Genomic DNA, 17,949 nt, shown 5'->3' with positions numbered 1-17,949 from the left:
TTGGGAAATATTGTCGTAATTTACCCGTTAAAAAATTAAAAGGGGTGCAGAAGGATGAAATTTGTAAGCAGCAGGAAGTAACAACCATTATTTTGGTTTGCAGAGTATGCCAGCCCAGCCCAGCCCCTTGAATGAACTAGGTGAAGAAAAAAGCCCTAAAAATCAAAACTGGCTAGAAAGTTGCAGAGTGGTGGTGAGTTAGAAACGTGAAAGATGGCTACTCTTCCTCTTCTCCGACCATGCTGCTTCCTTCCCACTCCCACCCTCAAACCCTCACTCACAAGACCCACACCCTTCTTACCTCTCAAATCGAAGAAGAACCCTCAAAACGGCGCCGTTGGGACTCGCATGTCGAACACCGCAACTCCACCACCGACGGAGCGGCTAATCTCAATCGCATCCTACGCACTCCCATTCTTCAACTCCCTCCAGTACGGCCGCTACCTCCTGGCGCAGAACCCTACCCTGGCCGTCCTCTTCGACCCCATCGTGCCCCTCCTCGCCTTCTACAGATCCATCCCTTACTCCTCCTTCGTCGCCTTCTTCGCGCTCTACTTGGGGATCGTCAGAAACCCTAGTTTCCCCCGCTACGTCAGGTTCAACGCCATGCAGGCCGTCACCCTGGACGTCCTCCTCGTCCTCCCCCTCCTCTTCCACCGCATCTTCTCCCCCGCCCGCGGCGGCCCCATCCTCGTCTGGTCCAGCAACGCCATTTTCATCTTCAGCCTCATCTGCTTCGTTTACAGTGTTGCTTCTTGCGTCTTGGGACGCACGCCGCACTTGCCTTTTGTCGCCGACGCTGCTTCTAGGCAAATTTGATTTTCCCTTTTCTTTGTGCTTTCTTCCTTGTATGCATACAGGTTGCAATATGAATTCTAAAGTAATTATTATTGTAAAATGTATGTATTTCAATTAAATACAATCTATCGGTTTATTTTTATAATCTTTAGCAACATTCAGAATAGGATTCACCAAAATCATGCATCCCTACCATATCCGATCCATATCATCCGGGGTTAACAAAATTGACCTAGTTCAAGTAGAGGGACCTAATCCGATATACCATATCTCATTCAAGAAATTGAACTACACCGTTTTAAGAGTGTGTTTGGTAGGAATTGATGAAAATTCAAGGAATGAAAAAAAAAACGAACTAATTTGTGAACTAAGAACTGAATTGTGGAGAGAAGATATATGGAAAGTTGGGGAAGGTACTAAATTTTAGGAATTTAACATGAATCTAATTTGTGGCTTCAAAATAACAAATTAGTTCATTAACATTTTTTTATGACAAATTAACTCTATCAAGCCAGTACCCTATGTGCCACTCTTTTCCCATGACAAATCAATCCTCAATTGTTACATCAACAAAAATGTTAAGACTCCAAATACTAATGACAGAACTAATATGTATCGACATTTTTATTCATTCAAAGACATTTTTATATATTTTAAAAGACAAATTTGTGTATTTATTCTTTCTTTATAGAAAATAAAAAATGTCAGCATTGATATCTCGTAAAGGGTGTTTTATTTGTTGCTCGCAGTTCGCTATTGATACCGGATAAAGCAAATCTAGTGCACCGGGTCACTAGTCTGTTAAACTATATTTCAACAACAAATTAACTCCCACTGCCTCAGCAAGAAAATTGATTGGTTAAATCAATTCCAGAGTTACTTAAATACGAAATGTGACATGCGTGAGCATTTTTTTTAATTCATTTATTTTGCACGAGAGGACTGTAAATGGCAATCCAATCAAACTACTATTTTTAAGCACATAGCAAGAACTGCTCCAAAGTAAGGCAGATTACAAATTGGTTTTAATGTCTGCAAAGCAACATCAAACCATAGTTTAGCTGACACCTAAAGCTTGAGTTACATCCATCATCCAAGAAACGGTTCAATACAGAAGAAATTGCAAAATTATTTGTCCAACATGAGGTTCAACACCCACCTAAACTAGACATTTTCTCATACCCATAAGATTCATGGCAATTGCTAGTATCGATCATGACGCCTGGCAAAAACAAACAAGGCAGGTTAGGTAGAGACACCAATAAATAAATAAAAAAAGATTTTGCTTTATTTTACAGGATAAGTAACTATGGGATTTCAACTGATTGAAGAAAAGATCAACGATTGCTATCATATGCACATGCACAATCCATGCATGTTACAAACTAAACTTTTTTCCTTGATCCCTGTTTTTGTCTCTAAAGTACACACCCTGGAGCTAAATTCATAATAATGGAAGAAAAAGAAAAGAATCAAACAAAGGAAGTAAAGCAAGACTTTCACACAGAAATTTACTGTGCTCCTGTATTTGGATACCACAAGGGATGCTTTAAGAGTGACAATCTAGTAAGCCCTACTTGACTCTTAGATCATGGGCCAAATTGTGTCACTCATTGGATCCTCTAAGTTTTTTTCCATTGTTAACTACACAAGCATGTTGAAAAAAGACAAAAAAAAAAAAAGTATCCAAGGATAGTCAAGGAAGTCTGTACCTATGTCGATCATAATCTCTAGATCGCTCTTGGGATCTAGAGCGTGACCTCCGACGGCTTCTTGAGTCATAGGAGCGGGTGCGGTCTGAGTCTCTGTCACGGTCGCGATCATATCCACGATCTCTATCATAATGCCTATCACGATCTCTGCTCCTACGATCATGGTCTCGCCCTCGTTCACGACTATCACCACGTTCACGGTCCCTACTCGACTCCCTGTCTCGATCCCTACTCCGTTCTTTTGATCTATGCAAATAAATGCACACAATATTTAACTAAATATGAAATTTTATTTAACTGCCCATCAAAATGTTTCTGCAGTATTAAGCAATGAAATTTACCTCCTGTCATCAAGCCGATCAGTCTTTCGGCTCTTGTTTCTTTCTTCCTGAGCCAGAAAACATGGTCTAAGATCCTTCCTCTTCCCAATTAAACTAAAAGTTGATATATTATCGGACATACAAAATACACTATACACGCCCAAAAACACAACCCCAGACCAAACGAAGTCAACCCCACCATCTGTTTTTTTTTACTCTTCCTTTTGCCTAATGGTCAAACACTTGGAAATAATCAGAAGTAGCATTTAGAGTTAACAATTTTTTGGTATTAAATAGTACTAGGTGCACAAGTGACAAACTTGCTATGATAGGTAGGATCACCACTGAAGACACAAGTTCAATCACTTGATTCAGTTCACTGGAACATAGAACAATCTGAAATATTCTCATTTTCTTTATATTACAATAATAACTAAATCAGCATAAAAAAATAAAACAAATGCATCAAAATAAAAGGTAAATATCCCCATTTTCTATTGAGAAAACAAAAAAAAAAAAAAAATACTAGGGAATGAGCATCGGCATGAAAAGTAAGAAGGCTGAATGGTTTGTTAGAAAAAGGAACAACAATGACTGGTGGTGATGAGATCATTGGCACATATCTGGCAAATTTAAAAAAGGCATTAAAAATTTAAAATTAAATGTCAAAAAGTAAAATCCACATGATGCATGAAGCCAATTGATGAGGAGATGCGCTGTGGCATGTATCAGCCGGTTTGATAGATTTGATAAAAGTATAGATAAGAAATGCAATAACTTGCATACATTGTCAGAACAAACATCAAATCAAAATGATAAGTACACAAGATTAGAAATGCACTAAAGATGTCTTACTTGAAGTTCAGCTAACTTCTCGCGAATCTGCATATACCCTAAATGTAGTTTGCCTCCAAAATGATCAGCTAAACGGCGATCACTGTAAATAATAATACAAATCAAAATGTTAAAGTAAAACATACAAAAGCAGCAGCACAATATATTGATATAGGACATTATTTCCCCAAAAATTTCTAGCTAAGAATAGCATGATCTACAAGCAAAAAACAGAAAAGACGCACATTCTTTAGCTGCAAAAGTTATCCTCGTAAAACTGGCACAAGAGCCTGCTGGTGACAAGAGGTATTACTAACGGGTCAAAAGCTGAAGCACTTGAAACCCCAAATTCTAACTCCATAAATCCCTAGCAAAATTTAACAAAGGAGGGAAAAGATGTAGGGGACACAAATCAGTTGTTACCTGTCATAAACACTCAAAAATGCTCCACAAATGTCGCACACACGTAGCTTCTGATCAGTCTGAATTGTTATATACGAGTAAAAGAGGTATAAGAATCATTAAAGTTATATATATTATAACTAAATAAGCCATAAATTCTCAGGAAAAAAAACAAAAAAAAAAAAACACCATTTCAAAAATTGAGGATACATGGCAATGAATGGGAAATTATTTGCAAATTTACTTTTCTGCAAAGTTGGAAAAAAAGATAAATATGTATATACAGCTCTCCCACAGACACTTGGAAAGAATTCTTTTCAGGACAAGGCATAGCATGGAATACCTCTCGAGTTGAATACAAGGACAAATAGCTAATAATGTAAATTTATTGGACAGAGTCAACAATTATGATACTTAAGAGGACTTGGAATGGAAACTTCTTCTATACATTTAATATATACCATGTATCATTTCCAGTGGTGGGGGACACATTATTTAATATTTAATTATATAAAAAAAGATTTACAGATCATGGAAAATCTACTCACAATCCGGACATCTGCCGCCGTATACTTTGAAGAATCCAACACTGGCTCTTGCCTGGCAGGAAGCTGAGATAGAAAAATCAGATTGTTAGAGCTATTACACCAGTTACACGTGGATTCCACCATTTGAAATTTAAAATAGTATGCAAACAATACAATAATACAAAATTGTAGTAACTTCGTTGAGAAATCCATAATAATAAATAAAACATATGGACCTTCTTAAGTGCTTCAGCCTCTTCCAGTGCTTTTTGAGCCTCATCAACCATTCCTTGCTCACCTGTTTATTCAAAAAATACATATCATTAAAAAATGCTATCAAGAGTCATGATTACCATGCAGCAGTCAATTATATATCGATATTGACATTAAAACACATTTTCTAGACCAAAAAAAATATTAGACAAAAATATTAAAACACAACCAAATCAAGTCTTCCTAGAGGCTCACGTTACAATATATTAGTTTAAAAAAAACATATATATATATATATATATATATATATATATAAGATGAAAAAGATCATATAACTGACTTACCAAGATCCTCAGCCTTCTTCAGCTTTTCATTTATCATCTCTTGTGTTCGAGCATCAGGAGCAACTACAGGAAGAGGTGCCAAAGGTGGTGGATTTGGCAGAGGTGTGGGCAAAGATGCCCTATCTTTGTTGAAGGCATCTAAAAGAAGCATAGACTGTTTGGAAATTGATAGGAAGCCAAAGGAGTTGTTAGTATCTCCTCAAAAATTAGATAATTATCTTGATGGTCTGACACATGAATTAGGGGGGAAAATACAACAGTTACAATCACACATGGACCTTCATGTTAAAGAGAGACCACTAACCTGCTTGTCCGCTCTCTTAGTTCTAAGTTCCTCTACAACCTCTAAAGCTCGAATCTTGAGATCTGACTTGCCTTCAAGATCTGCAAATTCAATTTAGACAAAGTTAAAAACCTCAACAACCAAACCTTTTACCACTCAGTAAGTTCGGCTACATGAATCAAATGATCCTATAATGTTCTATTTCACAAAAACAGGAAAAAAATAACAAGGATTAGGTTTTTCACCATTTAAGAGATGCTCCAAACTTAAAAAATTAGCACCAACCATGACTTCATTCGCATCATATTTTCAAATACTTCCATAATTCAACTCTTTTTCACTTGACCTACCAGACTTGTTAAATTGGCCAAATATTGGAATGATAAAAGATAATCAAATCATACATATTAAGTTTAGATACCAAGTCTCATATCAATTTTGGGTTAAGAATAAAATCAAATATCAATTAGTTGTAAATCTAATCAAGTTGAAATTTGTTCTACAGTTTTCATATTATAAAAATTTACAATTAAATCATTTGACTTTAAAAGAGAAGTTATCTAGGGATGGGGACTTAAATACCTATTATACAAAAGGATCCATTCAATTCCTAAAACAAAGCACACTTATCAAACATTTGCCGAATTCCACAAGTGCATACTCACAACCATGGACAAAAATTGCCATTAAAAATGTTCATATTCGACCTAAGCCAGAGGCTACAGCTCTGAGACAAAAAGTATTGACCGGTTTATGACCATAACAGTTCCAAGTAACGTATTATCCCCCACTAGCATTCTATTCTTCTCTACAGTTAAAGAAACAGAAACACCAAATCATCTAAAAGCAAAAAAGTTCACACAGTAACAACTGTACAATACCATATTGATCAGCTTCTTTCAATTTCTCTTTGATTTGCTTCGACAACTCAAGCACCTCATCTGTCTGCAAGCAAGACAAAACAATTATCACAACTCACAAAATCACTGCCACCGGCAAACCTTCCATAGCAAGGACTCAACCAAGACTCACTTGAGTAACTTCAGAGACCGAAATCGCAATCGCAGCTTTCGCATCGTCATCCTCGAGCCGCTTTAGAGCCCTCCCTATTTTCCTGTCACACTCACCAATAAGCTTGTCTATAACATCCTCCAACTCCCTGTCATAATTATCGGTCCCCTTTGCTTTCGCCTCCTCATATCTAGAAACAGTTAAGCACTGTCCCAAATACACAATAACCATAACATAATTGCATCTAATGACATGTCATAAACAGACTGCTCTTTCTTACTGTTTGATTTTAAAATTAAGACAATGTCAATGTGTCAAGGAATCTAGCTCAGTTGGTTGAGTACGGTACGTGAGTTATTGTAAACTCCCTAACGATTCCTATAGATAAAAAAAATTAAGACAATGAAACAACCTTGTTTAATTTGAATAAAATTTTAATAAGAAAATTACACCGGCACCCTGAGAGATTTCGTCAATTTTCTCCTTATACCTTTATTTCCTATCCCTTTGAAAAATATTACATTGACAGTTTCACACTCCTTATTCATTACACTAACCACTTAAATTATAGGGGAGTAGTGTGCAATCTCAAAAAAATCACAGGGATCAGTGTAATTTACTCAATTTCGATAGAAGCTAAAGTGAACCAAATTGTTTTGTTTTGATTGCAATACCCTAACCCTAGAGATCTAGAAGGATACTCTTTCCGGAGCTGCAAGGAGTGGACCTTAGGGCAGGGGCCCATATCCATTTTCTGAAACGGAGACAGAGAGAAAGGGAATCAAAAAAATAATGAAGCCCTAAACGAAGAACGAGGAGTGAGAAAACGGAAGAAAAAGGTTACCGTTAACTGGAAGAGTTCGTGAGGGCAGAGACCGACGAGGTAGAGGCGACAGACGTCGCGATCGTAGTACTTGCGATTGACTTCACGGACGTCGCCGTTACGGTTCGCTCCCATCAACACATCGAGCTGCTTCCGTATCGCATCCATGGTTGCACACCAGTGAGTTCAGTGTCTTGTGTTGTGTTTTTATCTTTGGGTTGGGTTTGTGTTGTTATTGAGTGAATGAATATTTACCCTCGAAATTATGTAATGTCAACCAGTATTAGGGTTAAGACAGGTTTGGTGGTCGGTGACTTTTGCTTTGCCTCTATTTTTTTTTATTTAAACAAAAAAGAAATATTGTATTTGATATTTTGATATGTATGCATGATAATAAGAAATTAAAAATATAAAATTTTATTTGTAAGTAATTTAATGTACTTATTCTGTTTCCACCCATTAAATAATAAAATAAATATAAAAAATACTTAAAAGGAAATTTAAAAATAATGTAATAAAGCAATTGTTTAAAACAATAAAAAATTTACTGAATATGTGAAGTCAAAAAGAATTTGGCCAAAAACTTTAAAACATAAAAGGGATAACACTTAAGCCACTTGAAAATAAATAAGGGATGATAACTCAACATATATGATTAGAGATCTCATGAATGAGGTTTAATGGATAAGAACAAATCATTTGTTAGTTTTATTAATACAAATAAATTTAATCAATTATAATTTTTTTAGTTTCATCTTATGGTGTGAGAAAATGTTAAACATTGTATTAATAAAAGGTTAAACTTTATAACTAAGGTTTATGTGATTGTGAGAAAGTTTAACAATATTCAAGTTTTTATGGATATTTATACCCCTTACATGTAGTGTATGATTTGTAACATATATTTGATGAAATCATATATATAAGTGTCGAATGAGGCTGCTGGTATAGGAATTCAAGTGACATAGGTCGTAAAATAGTGTTTTGAAGGGTTGACATAGGTCGTAAAATAGTGTTTTGAAGGGTTCAAGTGACACGTGTCGTTAAATAGTATTTTGTAAATATTTGATTTGATTTACATCAGTCAATTTAAGATAATTAAATTTGAATTTAAATTTTGAAATTATTTTTTATGCATATGCAAGAAATTGTTAGCCCGGAGAAAATTTAATATATAGTTAAAGTTATAATTATTTTCAATATTATAAATTTGATCGTCTTTATACTACATTGTAATAATAAATGAGAATAATTTCAAATTCAAAGATCCAAGTAAGGCACCATATATGACATATTATTGACATGTATTACTATAAAAAGATCATAAAAGTCATCATAACAACTACAAGTGGCTTATTATTAACATGCATGAAAATCAAGTAGCTTGGATCTTTGATGCGCGATTAAAGTGAGAAAGAGTGAGTATTAGAACTTAAGTGAGTTGTTATTCCAACTATAAAGAGTTATTGCCAGGAAGTTATCACTCAAGATGTTAGATCTCGAGGGTTTATATATGAAGGAAAGTGTTCATTTGACAGATTGTTATAGGTGACGATATAATTAGCTTGTTGTTTCCTGGTTAGATTCACTAGTGTCTAAGGTCCAAAAAGGATGCCCTTGTAGGAGTTACCACATGTGGTGACATAATTAGCTCATTTTTTGTATTCACTAACTTAGTGGTTTAGTTTAGGATTTAATAAGGGTGTCTTTAAAGGGGTTGTCATGGATAGTGGCATAACCCGCTTGTTCTTTGTAATTATCATTCTCAATGGAAAATTACGAGTTACAGCTTGAGTGCTGGATGCAGGTTGGGTTGATTGAACTAGTATAAAAATCACTAGTGCATTATCTTCTAACCCTTATCTCTTTATATTGTGTATATCACTTTGTTAAGTAGATTTAATAATATCCTATAGCGATAGACTTAGGGTTAAGATAATTCTAGAATAATTCTAGATGAGAGTAAGTATTATCTTTCTCATTAGGTCAAACTATAATTATATATATACATGCTTAAATATTATATATATTTGAATATATTCGATTCTCTTAGGATTAGAGGTTTGATGTAACTTAACTTAATTTTTCTCCTTCTTGACTTATTGAGACCACTTGGTTAACACATTATGTGTATATGTAATAAAATGAAGAGAAAGAAATGAGATTTGAAATGGAGAAAAAGGAATATGATGATGTGATAAGTGAAAAAGACAAAGTGGAGAGATGATGAGTTGTGAGATGAGGAAAAGAAGACTGATGATGTTATTTAACCTTGAGCTTCCCACTTACAAACATGACACCTGAAGTTTTGGAATATGAAGTATGTCAAGTGAAGAAGAAGAAAAATTTGTGTTAATTGCTAAAAAAATTACATAGATATTATCATTTCGATCCCTGGTGAGTTATCACCTACTGTGCAACCAAGTGGCATACAATGTGTCTGCCTATATAGCACATAACATGCTAAGTCACAAATTTACTGGTGGCATAGACTTTTGGATGCTTTTTTTAAATCTTAAGGACAAGGTCTCATAATGTCACGGACCAATGGTATTTAGTCAATTTTGTATCCTTTCAACCTAAAAAAAATGACTTGGGAGACATTAGAGAGAAAAAAGATAGTAGTATGGGAGAGACGAAGGTGCGAGGGAGAAAGAATAGATATTGCCTCTCTTTTTTTTCAAAAGCTTACTCACCATGTCTTTAAAGCTAATTTTCTTTTCTTTTATAACAATTAAGTTGCTTTATTTTCGATGATTATCTAGTAAATGAGTTAGTTTCTCTCAATATTCACTTCACGACTTCAATGTGAGGAATAACGTTAAGATCCTTTGAGAGGTTTTTTGACTGCCATGCTTATGAGATTATTTAAGTTAATGGAAATAAATTAAATAATGAGTGGAAATAAGATCTTAGACACACTTTACCTATCATAAATTTCATAAAAGTAAGGTCAATAGTCAAAATTGTTTCATACTCAAACAAGACAATTCACTGAAATTCTTTACAATGTTCATGAAAAGTAATTTGTTTATTTTTTTATTTTTTGCCAAAGTAAGTTTGTTATATCTCTTTTTAAAAATATTTTATACGTATGAAACATATTTATGACAATCTCAAAAAACATGGTTTCAGGGATTAAAGAAAATATTTTGTATGCCTAACACCTATTGACGCTCCAATTTTGTAATAAATACATTACACAATGTATCTTATCTTATAAGGGGTGTGTGGCAAATAATTTTTTCTTGTCCGGAAATTATTATTATTGAGAATTATTTAATAAGAATAATCCGATTTTTTTACCATAATAAAATTTATTTTTAACTTATTAAAGTTAGATTCCCACATTTTCTTATGAGAATATTTTTGTGAGAAACATAAAAAAAGATTTTCTGAAAAACATTGTTTATGAGAATGTTATTTAAAAAAAAGAAGATTGATAACCATGGTTGTCAGACTTGTGATTCTAAGTGGATTCGTTTAATCAAAATAACAAATTTTAACAATAATTCATCTAAGATATTCTTAATATAATCATGATATTATGAGATATCCATCGCTTCAAAATGGTTATACTTGTTGGAGTTGGAACTCACTCACGTTGCAGGTATAACACTCAATACCTCACTACAATTATTATTTGTGATTCTGGAGTTGAATGTAGAATAATACACTCAGGAGATGAATGCAGAGGGAGAGGGGAGTGAATTTTTACCGCTGTAACTTGCACATATACACTTATTTTGTTATTAGTCTCATACTCTGAGTACTATTTATCCACAATAATACTTATTGTTGTTTAACATAAATGCAAGTTCTGGTAAACCATTAATGGACATGAACATGATTATCCATTCAAAAAATAAAATAAAAACACAAACAAATAAACACAATTGCATACATTTGGATTTGACAATTGAAGCAAGTTTTGGAAACACACAAGACTTAAAATGATGTTGCATTTCTCCAAACAAGGAAACAACAGAAACGTAAATGCAAAGAGAAGACCAATGAGGCCAAGTGTCATCAAATTGGCCACATCAAGGTAAGCAAAAGTCAGACTACAAATTTAACAAGGACCTAAAAGATTTAACAATGAAAAAGAACTTCAAATAGAGAACAGTAAAAGAAGAAAATCCGTTGCGGAGGATGAAAAGGGAAAACATAACACATAAGAGAACACTAGTTAATGACTCTGTCTCACTCCCTTCAACACCGTCGTGGCTATGCACTTCACCATTGTTGCGGCCACCACATACTCGCACAATCACGATCTCTCGAAATAAACATGCACTCAACGTCTCGACCACTTGCAGTTTTGCTTTGCACCATCGTCACTGCCACCACGCACGAGCACATAACACCTTGCCTTCGCTTTTGCACCGTCGTGATGGAATAGCCGGGATGGAGTGAGGAAGAAAGAAAAACACAAACCCTCAAACAACAAACACTCTAACGCAGGCACGAAGGGAGGAGGAAGAAAGAAAAATGAAACGATGTCGTTTCATTTTTTTGCAAACATGCAAACTCGCCGCAGACTCGCGAGTGTATGTTAACTTGCCTGAGTTTATGCAAACTCGCCCAAGTCTACGCAAATTCACCTGAGTCTACTTAGATTTTGATTTTGTTACCGTTTTAATTCGAGAGGCTCTATGAAATTGTAAAATTGTGCAATTCTATGATTTAAAACACAATTTTAACAACGATGTTCATAACATAAAAAATTCTCATGAAACTAAATTTTGTCCTTAAACTAAATGTTCCAACAAGGTAATTTTTGAATAAATTTTGAAAACGTGCTTCTAATTTAGTAAAAAGAAGAAATTGTGTTTTTAAAAATTTCAATCACATTTCAAAATTTTAAAACACATAAATGATTACTATTAATAGTGTAACGTGTCAAAACCTCATAAGTAAGGGTGTATTGTTATAATTAATAATAATAATAAAAAAGGTAAATGATCATTATTAAATATTAAGACTAAATTATCATTTATCTAAATATCCAAGTAATAATAATAATAATGTGTGAATTTGTTTAAGTTTATTTTTTTAAAACACTTTTTAATAAAAAACAAATTTTTATTTTTTAATATGTCTGTCTAAATAACTTTTACTGAACAGTTTTCTATTTTTTTTAGAAACAAATTTTAAGTTAGTTTGTTTAAGTTTTTTTTTTAAATAAGTGTTTTTTAAATAAAACAGGCAGATTTTTTTTATGTATTTGTCTAAATTATTTTTATTTAAACAAACTCACCCAATACTAATAAAAGAAAAACACTTATTATATATATTCCCTGCTGGTGCTGGCTACTAGAGAGCATAGTACAGTGGTAGTGGCAAAGAAAAGAAAAAACGAAATCAACTATTGACAGCGGGAATAACATATTAACATCAGCAGGCCTCGCTTTGAGAAATCAGACGGCGGAGAGAATGGGTTTATCACTCTTACGGTGGGTTCTGCCGCTGACTCTGTTGCTCACCTGCGCGCTAGGTTTCCAATCGGACGAGCTTCTCCTCGACGACGAAGAGTTCGGCATCGAAGGAGGACGAACCTCCTTCGATTCCGATTCGCATCCACCTTCCACCGCCTCCACCTCGAGGAAGAGGCTTTCCGACTCCTCCTCCGATTCCAAGATCCAGTTCCCTCTCCAACACGCTTTCGGCGACTCCGATTTCTCCGACGCCGGCAACTTCTCCGCTCGCCTCAAGACTTGGAACCACGGCGCCCAGGTTCCCTTCCTCCTCTCTCTGTTTATGTTATAATTTAGGAGCTGATATGCGATTTATGAATTGAATTTGTGTCGATTCGAATCTACTTCTGTTCGATTCCACTAATATTTTGTCGCGTTAGTTCCTTCCATCTTATTGCGCTGAGTTATGGTGGATATAATATATGCGAGATTTGTGATGTTGTGCTGAGAAGTGGTTTTGATTTGTTGTGATAGACGCTGACGAAGCTGCGGTTTAAGCGTGATCTTTTGACTGACGTTGAGCAGAGGAAATTTAAAGTAATTCTTTGTTTTCTTTGCATTGAACTATTTTTGTATGTGTGTTACTGTGTTTATATTTTGGCATGTTAGCGTTATCTAAAGATGTGGCACTCTTCTCTTATTACAGGAGCTGTTGCGAGAAGATGATTTCTATAGGATTAGACTGCCGTCCAATGTTTTGAGTCCTCCCGGCCGGGAATATATTATTTCTTCAGTGAAAGCAGTAAGTATGAATATGAATCAAGTTGTTGTCCATTGGATAGTATGAAATATGAATAAAAAGTTGATGTTCCTTTCTCACTCCTACTATGGTTTTTAGTAGTTGGGTTTGTGCTTGGGGAGTGTCTAGCTTTTTGTTCCTTGGTTTGTTTGTTCCTTTTCTAGCATTGAATTTGGTGCTGTAGGTAATGGTGATACTGTGGTAATGTGCTATTGTAGTTAGCAATGTTTTTCTAATAATGCTTGGCATGATTTGTGTTGCTTTTATCGTGTGATATTTAAATGAAAAATGATCTGTTTCTTCTCTCTCTCTCTCTCTCTCTTTCTCCCTCATTTGCTGGTAAGCTTTTTCCCTTTTAAGAATGTTTGTCAATAGCTTGAATCCTTGTTATGCTGCCATTGCATTGGTTGCCTTTTTGGTGGTTGTGGCTCTTTTATTTATTTGGTGTTAAAGTGACTTATTGAGCTATTGAATCCAAATTAGAACTAACAATTCTGCCTTTCCGAATCCAGCGATGTCTTCCAGGGGATGGATTGGAGGAGCATTTTGTAATACAAATGGTAATTGGCCTTAATATAATTCAATATGTTGTTTATGCTGCATTGGCTCTCTTTTATTTGGGAAGATAACTTCTATGCTTAGTTCAAATCTTGATACATGAAGGGGCTTGGTTCATCCAAGCTACTGTCATAGCCTAGCTACTTGGTTCATGACATACTCAAGGCATTTTTGTATAAATTGATTTTTTTATTAAATTCCTACCTGCTTTTTTTATATGAAGAAAAAAAAAGGCATAGACCATAGTTGGCTTTATTTTCAACTCTTCAATAGCTGTTGTTTTGGTAGTGAGATTTGAAGTAGTAGAGAAAGGGTTTTGAACATTTAATGATTCTTTTTTGTATGGGTCATGCTAAGTAGTAAGTAGTGCCCCAAAGGTTCTGGTTTTAAATTAACAAATGAAAAGTGCAACATTGAAAACATTAGGTGATTCGGAACTTAAAAGCTTTACTTTTCATTTTTTATATGAAGAAAAAAAAAGGTATAGACCGTAGTTGGCTTTATTTTCAACTCTTCAATAGCTGTTATTTTGGTAGTGAGATTTGAAGGAGTAGAGAAAGGGTTTTGAACATTTAATGATTTTTTTTTTTGTATGTGTCATGCTAAGTAGTAAGTAGTGCCCCAAAGGTTCTGGTTTTAAATTAACAATTGAAAAGTACAACATTGAAGACATTAGGTGATTCGGAACTTAAAAGCTTTACTTTTCATTTTTTATTCCTCAACAAATGCCTTAAGGGCATGTATTAGCATTTGCTTTCTCATATTTCATATAAATGAAAAAACTTGCAAGAGCACGAATGGTGTTCCCTGTGCAATACTGTAGAAGAATACTTCAACCAGGAAGCAGAACTGAACTTTGGTTGTATAGCTTTTCTAACAGATCTATCTTCACATTCTTTTTAATTTCACTCTTTCAATTTCTGTTTCAGGAAGGTGTTAACATCTTGGCTGTCAGTTATGGTGCCCCAGGGGCTTGCCCTTATCCCCGACAACTGAAGCTTGTAAATCACTTCTATTTTTGACAATTGCTCTTATTTCTTGTTTTTCATCGAGCTTAGCTCAACTTTTAAAACTTTTCAACTTGTTGTCCTCTGTTTTCTTCTTCTCTTGCTTCTGTTCTTTTGTACTCACACTGTTGATTTTTTAAAAAGGCAGGGCCAATATCTTTTTTTCTAATTGTTTGTGTTGTACCAGGACTCAATCGTCAATAATACTATCTCTTTCCTTAACATACCCAAAATCATATAAATACGTAAATTATTCAGTGCTTTTATCATAGTTATTTAAGCATCTAAAAATATTGCTATATGCAACACCTCATATAAGTACAGAAATTATTCAACAGTTTTATGTGTTTTTGCCATATATATAGTTATTTGTTAAGCATCTAGAATGATTATTGTATGAATGTATGCCAATGTCATAAGAGGTAATTTATGATCTCGTGTTTCAATATAAAAGAGTGTTTAGATCCAAAGCTGGTTTATGGAAGTTTAGACATACCTTGTTAATATATTATAGTCCTGATCCATGCTTATTGTGCCTTTAGAACCTGAATATTTCATAATCCATTCTCATGTTCTGGTTGATTTTATAACCCTGCCATGCCAAAACTTGTCCTTATTCTTATGAGTTACAGGGTGTGCAAAAACCCTAATCTGCATGTCATCAAATGTATTTCATAAGCCTGTGCAGACATAAAATTTATGTCTATTGCCTGATTTTATATTGCAAAGGCTAATCTTATACATGTTCTTTTGGTTTTAGCCTGGAAAGTGGTCTTTCAAGTCACACACAGTTCTAAAAAGCAGTGAACAGGCACCAAGGTATATGTTCAATGATTGATAATTTCACTCTTAAATCTTAATTGTTATTTTTTTTTTTACTTAATATACAAAGAGTTTCAGAAAAGCAGCATGTGTTCCTAGCATGGTTACTAAGGCAGTAACATTCAGTTATGGAAAACTTTTTAACCAATAAAAAGCTCGGAAAATATGTTCTATTCTCTTTCTTTATTCTTTCCTTCTTGAAAATGAATTTCAGTAATGCATAATGCTGGTTTTCTCGCATATTTATTCCTAGTATAGTAGAAAGGCTGCTTAGATGAAGTTGGTGGTGAATATAGACTATAGAGCCTTGTCTGGCTTTCACTATTCCCCACCACTATTTATTTATTTTTGTTTTTGAAGTTATGCAGTATTATTTCTTGTATATCGTAACTGGTATGTTTGACAAATGTTCAAATGTTTTCTAATCAATCGATCTTTTGCTTATTCAAGTCTTATGTTATTGATTTTGAAAATGCTGTTAAGATGCTTAAGTAACCAACTCACCCATCTATTTGGTTTAGAGGAAAATTTGCTCTCAGGATTAAACTCATTTAACTAAAGCTAAACAAACGTTGATTATTTGATGAGATACCTTGGTTTGATTTTCATATGCTTCAGGACATAATCAGAAATCCAAAAAGGAACAATCTTAAACCTGCTATCATTTGGAACATGGTTATTAAACCTGCTATCTTTAACATCATACTGTGTATTTCTAATTAAACAAATCTTTTTTGCTTCAACAGAGCTCCAATATTTACTGAAGAGGCGCTTGGCGGGCTGGAGGGAGACGGTGAGGCTGTACAGCCAATAGAAAGGTCCTTTTGGGCCAAATACGTGAGTATACAACTACAACTACGTCATGGCTTGATCTTTAAAGCGATAACTATACCTTTTCTCTTTTTTCTTTTCAAAACAAAACTATAAACGTATGCATTTCTGAATTAACATTTTCATCTGGAATCTTTCTCGATACCAGTGGATGTACCTGATCCCGCTTGGACTCATAGTAATGAATGCTGTTACTCAAGCTATGAATATGCCCGAGGAACAAGCTGGCGGACAACCTGGTGCTCCGGCACAGCAGCAACCAGGATCTGCAGTACAGCGTGGACCAAGTTCTGGTGGTGTGCGTAGAAGATGATAAGTTAGCTTCCTCTACCGCAGAAGGCATTATTTGAGGGCGTTGGTAATCAATGAAATCTTAGGTTGACCTTTTAGTAGCAGTATTTGATAATTTTAATTTCATATTAATAGCTCTGTGCCCAAATGAAAAGAAATTTTAAACTGAATTGCTTGTAAACTTTGAAACAGCGATAAGTTTTCCGGTTAGATTGATTAATGTTATTAATGTTATATATTGAAATTTTGACACGAATATTATTTTGGTTTCCTCTGATATTGCATGATGTTTCTACTATTATCAATGTGAAGAACAGAGGATCCACGAATAAAAAAAAACATTACAGCTTTATTATTCTCGTTCCCTCGTATGATATCATGTCAGCATTGGAAAACAAAATAATAATTACCGAAACAAGGAGAGGCCCTGCTCTTTGAAGTTTGAAGGGTATATAGCAACCATTTATTAAAAAGCAACAATGAAGAATGGAATAAATTATAAATAAATTTATATAAAGTTCTTTATTTTTTTCATCTGCTACTGCTTGTTTGAAAGGGTAAAATTATCTCATATGGAGGCTATAATGTCTACCTAAATATTCCATAGTTCATGCTCATGTTTTGGTTGATTTTTTCACCTGCAATGTTACAACTTGTCCTTGTACTCAAGAGTAACTAGCTTTACGAGACCCCGACTTGCATGTCTTCAAGTCTGTTTCTGAGTCTCAAGTCGTGCAAACTTAAAATGTATTTTGTCGATAACCTGATTTTATATAGTTAAAACTAAAAACAAATCATATGCTTGCTATTCCTTATTCGGCTTTAGCCTGCAAGGGGCTCTTTCAAGTCACACTCAGTTTTGAATAATTTTGAACAGGCACCAAGACATACCAAATGTTCTATGACTGACAAATGTTAGACCTTGATACCTCAATAATCTTAAGAGGAATAAGTTTA

The 17,949-nt window shown here is 34.4% G+C and overlaps 3 protein-coding genes across 3 annotated transcripts; 2 read left to right on the top strand and 1 right to left on the bottom strand.

Annotated features, from left to right (window-relative positions):
- The first annotated feature begins 92 nt into the window (after positions 1–92).
- Positions 93–943, top strand: LOC114394986 (protein TIC 20-II, chloroplastic). Its single transcript, XM_028356670.1, has one exon. It carries the CDS (start codon positions 214–216, stop codon positions 817–819), a length of 606 nt encoding a protein of 201 aa, XP_028212471.1. The 5' UTR covers positions 93–213; the 3' UTR covers positions 820–943.
- Positions 944–1,741: 798 nt separating this feature from the next.
- On the bottom strand, positions 1,742–7,524 carry LOC114394984 (putative RNA-binding protein Luc7-like 2). Its single transcript, XM_028356668.1, has 13 exons — positions 7,289–7,524; positions 7,146–7,198; positions 6,466–6,634; positions 6,315–6,378; positions 5,455–5,534; positions 5,151–5,304; positions 4,830–4,891; positions 4,615–4,677; positions 4,088–4,146; positions 3,686–3,767; positions 2,852–2,898; positions 2,511–2,756; positions 1,742–2,020 (listed from the first exon to the last, which is right to left on the bottom strand). Exons 1-13 carry the CDS (start codon positions 7,433–7,435, stop codon positions 2,002–2,004), a joined length of 1,245 nt encoding a protein of 414 aa, XP_028212469.1. The 5' UTR covers positions 7,436–7,524; the 3' UTR covers positions 1,742–2,001.
- A 5,053-nt stretch (positions 7,525–12,577) lies between these two features.
- Positions 12,578–17,269, top strand: LOC114394985 (ER membrane protein complex subunit 10-like). Its single transcript, XM_028356669.1, has 8 exons — positions 12,578–13,003; positions 13,219–13,281; positions 13,391–13,486; positions 13,996–14,043; positions 14,971–15,042; positions 15,809–15,867; positions 16,617–16,707; positions 16,850–17,269. The coding sequence occupies exons 1-8, from the start codon at positions 12,704–12,706 to the stop codon at positions 17,012–17,014; spliced, it is 894 nt and encodes a 297-aa protein (XP_028212470.1). The 5' UTR covers positions 12,578–12,703; the 3' UTR covers positions 17,015–17,269.
- The last annotated feature ends 680 nt before the right edge of the window (positions 17,270–17,949 follow it).

Source organism: Glycine soja, chromosome 18, assembly GCF_004193775.1.
Source record: "Glycine soja cultivar W05 chromosome 18, ASM419377v2, whole genome shotgun sequence".
Lineage (NCBI taxonomy): Eukaryota > Viridiplantae > Streptophyta > Magnoliopsida > Fabales > Fabaceae > Glycine > Glycine soja.
Note: the sequence above shows the minus strand (reverse complement) of the source record. Positions and strands in the feature narration are given on the sequence as shown.

Excerpts from the sequence above, each read along its gene's own strand:
- LOC114394986 (XM_028356670.1), top strand. The coding sequence starts at position 214 with ATGGCTACTCTTCCTCTTCTCCGACCATGCTGCTTCCTTCCCACTCCC.
- LOC114394984 (XM_028356668.1), bottom strand. The coding sequence starts at position 7,435 with ATGGATGCGATACGGAAGCAGCTCGATGTGTTGATGGGAGCGAACCGT. Across the intron at positions 4,892-5,150 it reads GAAGAAGGCTGAGGATCTTG|GTGAGCAAGGAATGGTTGAT; the intron begins GTAAGTCAGTTA and ends TTGAATAAACAG. Across the intron at positions 3,768-4,087 it reads TTTTTGAGTGTTTATGACAG|TGATCGCCGTTTAGCTGATC; the intron begins GTAACAACTGAT and ends TATTATTTACAG.
- LOC114394985 (XM_028356669.1), top strand. The coding sequence starts at position 12,704 with ATGGGTTTATCACTCTTACGGTGGGTTCTGCCGCTGACTCTGTTGCTC. Across the intron at positions 13,004-13,218 it reads CTTGGAACCACGGCGCCCAG|ACGCTGACGAAGCTGCGGTT; the intron begins GTTCCCTTCCTC and ends TTGTTGTGATAG. Across the intron at positions 16,708-16,849 it reads GGTCCTTTTGGGCCAAATAC|TGGATGTACCTGATCCCGCT; the intron begins GTGAGTATACAA and ends TCTCGATACCAG.